This window comes from Cynara cardunculus (genome assembly GCF_001531365.2).
Source record: "Cynara cardunculus var. scolymus isolate 2C chromosome LG 1, CcrdV1, whole genome shotgun sequence".
Lineage (NCBI taxonomy): Eukaryota > Viridiplantae > Streptophyta > Magnoliopsida > Asterales > Asteraceae > Cynara > Cynara cardunculus.
Window position 1 is genome coordinate 44720393 of NC_037528.1, and position 10574 is coordinate 44730966.

The following is a 10574-nucleotide window of genomic DNA, read 5'->3' on the forward strand; positions in this document are numbered from 1 at the left end:
CTTATCCGCTGCTTTATATAAAGCCACAAAGAGAACAAATCTATAACATGTTAGGTATTTGGTTTTGTCCCACATAGACCAAATTCCAAAACAAAGTGTGCCTTATATTACCAAGACTCTATCCACCATCAAATTGCCTAAATCATCTAGTTGGGCTCAAGACATATTAAATGTCAAGAGTGGGCCTTGGGGCGTTGTCCGACAGTTATTGTCGGTTACTCCTGTGTGATTTCTACACCTATAAATACCCTTTTGACTTCGTTTTTTGACAGAAGATATAACATTTTTCTGGGTTCTTTTCTCTCTCTCGATATCTATTTCAAGATGGAAGCATACGTTTGATTCGTCGGGTTAGCAACTATGAACGGATTGTTGAATCCTCTAGTCAGACATCCTAATTACCGATACGTGGGGCGAATTTCTGTCTAAGGACACTGAATAACGCGGGCCTCAATCCTATTCACGTTCTTCATCGAAATCGTTGCAACAATCAAGTTAGTATTTTGTTTCTGTTTTGATTTCTGCACATGTATATATAATATATACATACACACGATTTCACATATATATGCATATTTATATTATTGTTTTTCAATCAATAAATTATGTACAATTCTTCATATTTGAGTTATTGGATTACGAATTTCTATTGTACGAACTCTAAGATATAACATAACATATATAGGATAGACCCATGGATGGCCTTAAAAAGTCAATAGTACAATAAAGCTGCTTAATTTCTACATTAATGGTGAACTCAGAAACGGAATTACACAACTAAGTTTAGTTCTCCATAGTTAGAGTCAGTGAGCTCCACCTTTTCGACATTTTGGTACCTATACAACGAAGCACAAACAAGATAATAGCCAAAGTTAGCGATCCCAATTGCAGTCAACACCCAGTACACATTATCCATTCTCCCATCATTTATCCCATCAGGCAACCACCCTGTTGTTTTCCTAAGAAGATCAACCACTGCTGTGCCCAAATAGAATGCTATCCCAATAAACACAGCCACCATCGCTGCTGCGCTGCTCTTAAGCGACTTCGGAAACTCTTGATAATATAGCGAAACTTGTCCTGGGAAATGAAACGCTTCCGCAACTCCTACTGCAACCAGTTGAGGCACCAGCCAAAATGTGGACATGGGCACAACCGAATTGCCATTAAGCTTGTGGGTTCGAGCCATACTGAGCCGTCTTGACTCAACCAGCGCAGAGATGACCATGCTTGATATGGTGAGAGTATGGCCAAGCCCTATTCGTTGTAAAGGCAATGGGGTCCTGCCAGTAAGCCTTTGCCACGTGGGAATTAGGAAGCGATCGATGAGGGCGAGGGCAACAGAGGTTGTGATCATGACAAAAACTATCATACTCCCTGCTGGTATTTGGAAGTGGGATCCAAGGTGACGATCCATGGCTAAAGCTTGCAGGACTATTAGGCTCATTTGGATGGCTATTGGGGTGTTCAATAGTATACCAGTTGACCACAGAGGAGAGATTCTAATGAGGGTTTTTAAATCCTCCACTTGCTGCAATGTGCATAGGTTCCATGGTTTCATGATCGGGCCATCTGAGTCGGTATGTCCATCGGTTAATAGAGCTGCTCGGTTTAGGAACCTATAGAACAAACAAAGCAAGTGTTTGAAGTTAAAAATCTGAAGCAATTGACACCTAAATAAGACAATCTAAAGCAAAATCGGGTTTATATACACTAAAAATAGTTAATACTAGTTTATAGGGCTTAAGTTATATAACCAAATAATTGTGTGTAATAATTGTGTTTGAACGTCTTATTTTTTTTTTCTATCGACCTGGATATCCAACCCGCTATGCGAGCCGACTAATCTTAGGACGACCACCTGCTTTGCAGATAACCCGGAATCATCGCATTTAAACCTCCGTGGCCACAAGCGGATTTTTATTCCTCCTTTTGTATATTATAATTGTATATTTATAAAATAAAATGGTCACAATTACATATTTTTAGCATCCCATAATAAGAATTTTGTTGTTATGTAATCAGATGCTTACTTGAAGTTGTTTGATGGAGTTGTTCTAAGAGTCGTCTTTCGTCCTCCGTCCCGTGGCTCGTGGCAATAATCTTCTTTCTTGAATGACAAAGCAGCTTTCCTTTTTCGGAAAGCTACCACCATAACACAAGCAAGTCCAGTAAATGGACTTCCCCGTGGCTTGAGAAGACGAAAGTATCTTTTGCCAGACACAAAAATAACTAAACCCAGTAGGTTAGCTGTAACACATAGACCGAACCCAAGTCCCCAACTCACATTGTCCTCGACATAAATGATCCCGACAACGCTTACAAGTGTGGCTGCGTAAAACGTAAAAAAGTGCCAGTTAAAGAAAACCCCTTGATGATTCTGGTTATTAAACTGGTCCGCACCCATCGTTGCCAAGGTGAATCGTGTGCCTGCTGCTCCCAAGCTTGCAAGTGCAAGACTTGTGTATAGAATGGCGAGTTGCAGTTTTGAAGGGTTTTGACAAAAGCTTGATCCGGTTTCACATGGTGGAGGTTTCAGCATGTCGAGTATCGCGGATAAGGTTAATAGTATTAGTCCCTGTATGATATATTCAGTACAGACAATTATAAATACCGAAAAGAACACACACGTATACCCTGTTAACTGTCTTTTAAATCCGTAATGAATGGTTTATGAGGGCTCAGATTTCGTTATTACCAGCAAAGACAAAGATGACGAAATGACGATGACACTGAAAGATCCAAGATACGAGTCTGCAACGACTGCAGCCACGATGGGAAAAAGATTGATGCAACCGTTGAGAATGTTTGCAATTTGAGCTGCATTGATGTTTTTCATGTTGAATTCTCGTATCAGATAGACGACAACATTATTGCTCCATCCTGCAGCCGCAAGTGTCAAACCAGCCATCGTTGCTACATCCAAAGTGGAAAGACCGAATGTTAGCGTCCCACATCAGCTAGACTTCAAACGCTTCTTTTCTATATATACGATTACGATGGAACCTCCCTTCTCTCATTAGGGGCTCTTTTAGAGATTAATCTAAGTACAAGGATTCTATATATTATCACTTGGTATCAAAGTCAAGGTCTCTCTAGTAACTCCACACTTTGGGCAATTTATACTCGTCTAGCCCCCTCTCAGCACTATGGGACAATTTGTGCCAATCTAGCCTCCGATGGAGGGGCTTGTTAGAGTTTAACGTCTGTTATATATGTTTGTCCTTTCATTCTTTTCTCAATGACTCTTTTGGAGTGTAATCTACCGGGGTTTCAAATATTCTCACATGATACCATAGGCCATAGGGACTCGACACTTTGGGTCAATATGTACTCGTCTAGCTTCCTCTCAATACTATCGGACAATTTGTGGCCCATTTAGCATCCGTTTGGAGAGGCCTAGCTAGCTAGCTCGGCTTCCTTGCGTGTGGTTAGAACAATCGAAGAAAAAAATTTATACATCATGAGTTCGAATCACACAGTTACTCCCATAACTATATGTATCGAATCACACACTTAGGCCCATAACTCTTTTGTATCTATTTGTGTATGCATATACCTGTCTGCAGATATATATATATATAGAGAGAGAGAGAGAGAGACCTATGAAGAAAGGGAAGGTGATCCAGCCACCATGATTGAAGGGAGGTGAAGCACCATCAATGGATACCGTGCCTTCCATGGCTGCAATATTGGTTGCGGACTGCAGTTACTGAAAAAGCGATAATGGGTGCCTCCTTGGCTCCCACAGGACAAACTAGTCTTCTGCTTATCTTTGACAGCTCAATCTCATGACTTTGTATTTGGTCTATTATATTATAGAAACGGTTTTGATCCATGATTTGAGTTATAATTTAGGGGAATTGAAGAAAATAACCGATCCATCGAAGTTGTTTCACTTTTTAAGCATGTCATAAACCAATTAATTAATCACAACGATAGTGTCTGATTGATTTGAGTTTGGCTCCAAAGGTCAAAAGTATAAGGAGGTCTCAGGTTCAAACCAAAGAGGAATAAAAACCCATTTGTGGCCACGGAGGTTCAAATGCGATGACTTCGGACTATCTGCAAAACAAATGGTCATCCTGAGATTAATCAGCTCGTATAACGGGTTGTATATCCAAGTTAATAAAAAAAAAAAAAAAACAACCAATTAGTTTACATAGAATCCTTCGCTACCTCTTCCTCTTTTTCCTTTCTTCAATTTCGATTAATTTCTAAAGTTAATTTTTGTTGTGCTTTTACAACAATAAATATTTATTTGAAATAAAATTAATAAAGCAATTAATATTTGTATAGCTTATTATTTTAAGAAGACCTTATAATAATACTTTGAAACTTATTATTTTTGTTATGTGTATAATTTTGTCAAACATGTTTACTCAAAAAATTGGTTGTGGATTTGTTGCTATGTAGAGAGCAATAGAGCATCTCATCATCACCAAAATTTCATTTTTATATCAATTTAGACACAATTTATTACAATTCTACACCGATGTAGATGAAATGTACAACAAATTTGGTATTTAATATTTATGTAAGTTTGATGTCTAAATAATTTTAGTTTATTTGATACAAATGCTATTTTAGTTATAATATTTATTAATATTATATTATAAATTATACTTATATTGGTTCATATATGATATAGAAGAGGTTTACTTTTCAAACCACGTTATTTGTACAAACCGTACAAATCTCATTCAATTAATTATAATTTTTTATTTTGTTTATTTTTTTTAATAATTATGAAAGGTTAATTAATCATTTTTATTGTGGAGAGTGTTAATCATGGATATTATTATCTTCATTATATTAATCTTAGAAAAATATATGAAACAGTTTTATTAAAATTTCATAAGTATTGTACGAACCAATTTCATAACCAAATATGAAACAACTTCATTAAAAATAAGTATTATATGAAACAATTTTATTTTTAAACAACTTCATTAAAAATAAGTATTATATGAAACAATTTTATTTTTAAACAACTTCATAAAAAAATTCATAATATTAAACAATGAAATCGACGGATGAGAGTGGTTTGCACGATTTATACCAATATGAGTGGTTTGCATTTGATCGCTCCTCATATGATATATATTTACGTATAAATAATAAAGCATAAAAAGTGACACACACACACATATGTCTGTATATATTATGATTCAAGAAATTAAAAAATACATAACCGATGATGAAATTTGACTAACACATAGTAGAAAATTGTATGTATATTGTTTGTTCAAATGTGTTATACAATTATTGTAACAAAATTTATGCGTAGAATTGTATAAACTAATAAAAGTAAGGATATTATTAAAAAGGTATATAAGTTAATAATATAAAATATACTTTTAATAATTTATTTGATATAAAAAATAATATAATGCATCATTAAAATTGAATTACTATAGTTTACACAAAGTTTTACACCACTTTGTTGGAAGAAATTGTATAAATGATTGGAAATGAACTAATACCATTTGAACAGTTTTACAAACCTTAAAACATTTTTACGTTTTTTTCGCGGTTGAGACACCTTTTAACGTTTCCATCTTTCTAACTTAAAAATCACATTAAGGGGCCGTTTACTCAATTACATACCCGTTAAGCGTTTACCGATAAGAGTGAACACTATGATTTATTTTGATGAGTAAGATTTTAGTACATCAAAACTTATTAAATGCAACAATTTACTGGGTCAGCGTTTACCTAGGTAAGAATCGTCATCCTCACTTACCTGATAAGACTCTCAATCATTCTCATCGCTCTTACTCGGTAAGATTCTTGGCCATTTTCATATTCATCCGATAAAAAAATTTATTTAGTAAGCATTTACCAAATAAATGTTCAATAAACGGCTCCTATATATTTTATTAATATGGATATTAACGTCATAACAATCTAATTATGATGCATTGTATTATCACTATATTTTTGCAAAAAACAAATAAACGAACTTTTTTATGGCCAATTGGTTGGTAGATGAGTGGTTGGTAGTGACCTTTCAACTTCCTTACTTTTAAGTAACTTTAAAAATAGGTGGCTTCAATTTACACGTGATTTTTTTTTACTTTTGTAATATAGTGTATTTGATCACTACTGACTTTTTTTCACTGACTTTGGCACCCATTTTCAGTTGCCTTTTTATTATATTTTTAGTTAGAGTGATTGGGATAGTTTACTATCCGTACCTCGACTCGTTTTATAGAGCCCTGTAGATGATACAGAAATACTTGGTAGGTATGGAAAGACTCGAACTAACTATTTATAGGTGGTGTTTGGTATGTATATATTAGATTGGACATGACAGAAAATAATTGAACTAAACATGACAAGAGGGTAGGACTGGATAAGATAAGACATGATTGGACATGTATCTGTTTGGTGTTTGGTACAACTAGGACTGGATAAGACATGACTAGACATGTTGTCCTTAAAAGTTGTTTAATGATTTTATATGTTATATAGTAGTTATAAATGACAAAAATAAAATAAATATTTGATTTTTTTAATTTATAAATATTTTTACACAATTTTTATATACATAAATACATACATACATACATACATATATATATATATATATAATAGTATCAAATTTTGGATAAAGAATTTGATATAATTAATGGTAGTTTGAAAACTTGATTCGTACAAAAATATATGTTTTATTCAATTTTGAAGATCCTTATGAATGGGCAAAAACACGTTGAAGGTTTTTGCAGTGACAATGGTTGTAGAGGTAGAGGTGGTGGTGGTTGGTGGATGACAGTGACTGTAAAGAACGTGAAGATGGTGAGCATGGGTGATGGCGATCGAAAGTAGTGGAAGAGGTAGTTATGGTCAATGTGGTAGAATTACTATGTGGTGATGGGCAAGAGTAGCGTAACTGATGCTGATGGTGATGGTGATGGTGATGGTGATGGTGGGTGGTGGCCAATGGTGGTTGAGGTGAAGGGGGCCGCCGATGGTCAGTGGTGGCTATTGGTGGTGATGGCAGTGACGACGAGCGATGGTGACCATTCAAACAAATACCAAATTAGGGTTATATCAAGTGAGGGTAGATTCGTAAGTGGTTTTCTGTCACATTCTTGTCACACATTGTTCCACCTATTTTGGTGGAACAAGAAAAAGCTTTTTTGTCTCACATTGTCCCACCCGATCCCAGTCCTTGTCCTTGTATTATGTCGCATGAAACATAAAACAGTAAATTATTGTCCTGTCTCATGTAGTGCCAAACATGAGATAGTGAGTTTTGTTGCGTTTTGTCTTGTTCTATCCCATGTATCAAACACAGTCATTGACAACATTCATACAACCTAGATTTTATTTACCAAGGCATTAGGAGAATTGTTTTTTTATTACTTTATATGCTTCTTAATTGGCATGAACTGATTAGTAGTAGCCCATAAAATTTACGGAAAGACAATTTTAGGTCCTACTTATTGGTAATTTATTGAGTTTAATGAGGCTCACAAATTATTCGGTTAACTATACATGACTATTTGGTAGTGGCTTAATGATATAGAAATTGGTTTATTTAGTAAGCTTCTAGGGGAGCTTTAAACAGAAAGACAAGTTTTTTTTTCCAAACTTATTCATCCCAATTAAAAACATGTTCTTTCCATTTATGAAAAATTTATTCTAAACAAAACATTTACAATTTATACAGACTAACTAATTCACTCAAACAACTTTATTTATACACGATTTAATATGAAACCAATCAAGCAGCCTGTTAAAAAAGGTGTGGAGTTGAGTTGAGTGGAACGGAGTGGGGAAAACATACACGCTAGTGTCTTCTTGACATCACTTGATATGCTTGTTTTTTTTTTTATTAACCTGGATATTCAACCCGCTATGTGAGGTGACTAATTCTATGACGACCACCTACTTTGCTGGTAGCCCGGAGTCATCGCATTTGAACCTCCGTGGCCACAAGGGAATTTGTGTTCCTTCTTGAATTTGAATCTGGTATCTCCAGGCACTTTCGAACTTTGGAGTCAAGCTTAAACCAATCAGACACCACCCTTGTGGTTTTGATATGCTTGTTTTTATATCTAAACGAGGGAAACTAAATGAAAATGAAAAATGGCAAAAAGATGCACCTTAACATATAAATTGTATTAGCCTATTAGGTATGTTTGGAAAACTACATGATAAACTAATTGACTTATAAACTAACTGATAAATTAAATACGTTTGGTAAAAACTAGTTAAAAAACTATTTGAAAAATATAAAATGAGCAAAAATGACATGTTTAAAATAAATAAATTTTAACATTTCATAATATTTTTAAAACAATTCTTTAATAATATAATATGTTAATTAATAGATTTTAATTTGATTTATTATTATTCTTATTATTATTATTATATATAATATTAAGAAATTTGGATTTGTATATAACCAATAATAGATTTTAGAAAAAAACTACATTAAATAATTATTTTAAATAAACATCTATATTTATATATATCTACAAAGTAGAATCAAGATTGGTTGACGTGACATCTCATGGATGCAGAGATCTTATTTTCCTCTTTGTTCCAGATTTTGACTTTTATTCCCTTAGCAATTTTGCAAATTAATGTTCACATTTAACTTAAAACCCCTTCCTCTTCTCTTGGTACGTTTCAACTCCAATCTCTGAATCCCTCATTTTCTGGTTTTTTTTATTTATGTATTCTCCATCTCCATGTACGAGTTATAAACTACTGGTACACTCTGCTCTTCTTTTTCATCTCTTGCATAGTTTTTTTTTTTTACTTCGATCAAGGTTCTCCATCCGTTTTTCATAGTAGCTACTCTATGGCCTATGCAACAAAGGATTCACAACATATATGGATTATATGCTTGTTGACAGTAACCATAGATTCACAACATAGGGTTGTTGACAAGGAGTTTTGATGCCTTTCATCATAAATCCACATAGGAACCAGGTGATAGATTTTTTTGTCAATTCCTTTAGTAGGAAACCTATTAGGAGGTGAAGTTGGTTATTTTGGTTATTAATTCATAAAAGTTATAAACTTTTTATAGGTTGAGTATTGTTTCAGTAGGATATTTTTTTGTTGGATAACAAGAAAGCATAAATATGCTTATATTTTCAACCGTAAGGCTTAAATGTACTTGGTCTGTGCTTTCTCATATCTCAATTTAGGCTCTTTTTCATATCAATTCGTAAAGAGAATCATATAACCGTTAATATGGTATCTTTTAAACATGAGAATCGTTGCTTTCTTTTTTCTCAATATAGGCTCTTTTTTGGTATCTGTTCGTACCGGGATTTTTTTTTCACATTTAACTCCAAGTTATTCATCTTATCTTGTCACCTCTTCTTGATTTTTCTCTGTCTCTCAAGTCCTAATCTCTACCTAGAGTTCCTTTACTTTTGTCTTCTTGGTCTCCCATAATGTGGTTTTCACTTCCCTAATTAAGACTTTTTTATATTTTCAACCATAAGGCTTAAATGTACTTGGTTTGTGTTGGATTCAATGTTTTGTGCTTATGATGTTGTATTCAAGCATTTTATTTCCTTTGTAATTTTCCTTGTCTAAATAAGTGTGTTCCTTTGTCTTTGGATTGTAACTTGTATTTGAGAACTTTGATTGTAATCTTTTGAAGGATTTGTGACATACCCCAAACTCCACATTTGCATATAACATATATTTCATATAAAAGAGATACAGGTTACACCACATTGATCCCACTAGTACAGAGTTTCTATATCTATAGAATTCACAACTAAAAAATTCCAAAAGAAAACACTGAACTATCACATGAATGACTACATGTATCTTCACGATAACAGATTGGTCTTCAAGACAGCAGATAAGCATATAAGGAAAATAATCAGATTTTCCCCTTCCCTTAACATCCCAAGACCCTGCTAGTCCTGCAATGCATATTTAAAAAATACAAAATGAGGGTTAGACCGAAAGGTCTAGTAAGGTAACCCTTTCTCTGCAATTACAATGTGAAGATCACCAAAATTTATTTAAAATCAACTTTTCATGTAAACAAAATCATGATCTCAGAAATTTATATCACGTATAAATACAGAGGTGTGAAACTCCTATGGTTCAACTGGTCAGAACTCCCCGAGTTCTTAAAGACCAGAGCTCCTCTGTCACCAAGGGATAGAGTTCTTTTATTAAACATCTCCTCTAGTTTCCCAAAGCTTCTACTCCGACCAACCAGAGCTTCTATACTTAAACTCTCAAAATGACAAGTCTTTTATTTAACCAGAACAGAAATTTTAAGAAAAAGAATTATTAAATATATAACGAGAGCTAGTATGGTTGAACCAACTTTGATTTCTCAAATTAAAGAATCACAAGGTGAAGATGGTGAATTATGGGGGGTTGTGCAAAAGTTGAAAAATGATCTAAAATCTCAATTTCAAGTTGACAAGGATGGTATTATTTGGTTTTGAGATCGACTTTGTGTACCTGATGTTCCTGTTGATCCTCTCTCTCAGTGATTTGATGATAATCCCTTTTTCCTTTCATGTTGTATTTGTGTTTCTGTATTTTCAGTTCCAGCGATCATCACTGAGTATGTT

At 34.0% G+C, this 10574-nt stretch overlaps 1 protein-coding gene across 1 annotated transcript; it reads right to left on the reverse strand.

The window, feature by feature from the left end:
• Positions 1-720: 720 nt before the first annotated feature.
• LOC112529006 (protein NRT1/ PTR FAMILY 2.7-like) lies at positions 721-3782 on the reverse strand. Its single transcript, XM_025140091.1, has 4 exons — positions 3604-3782; positions 2699-2916; positions 2034-2578; positions 721-1619 (listed from the first exon to the last, which is right to left on the reverse strand). Exons 1-4 carry the CDS (start codon positions 3680-3682, stop codon positions 770-772), a joined length of 1692 nt encoding a protein of 563 aa, XP_024995859.1. The 5' UTR covers positions 3683-3782; the 3' UTR covers positions 721-769.
• Positions 3783-10574: the final 6792 nt, after the last annotated feature.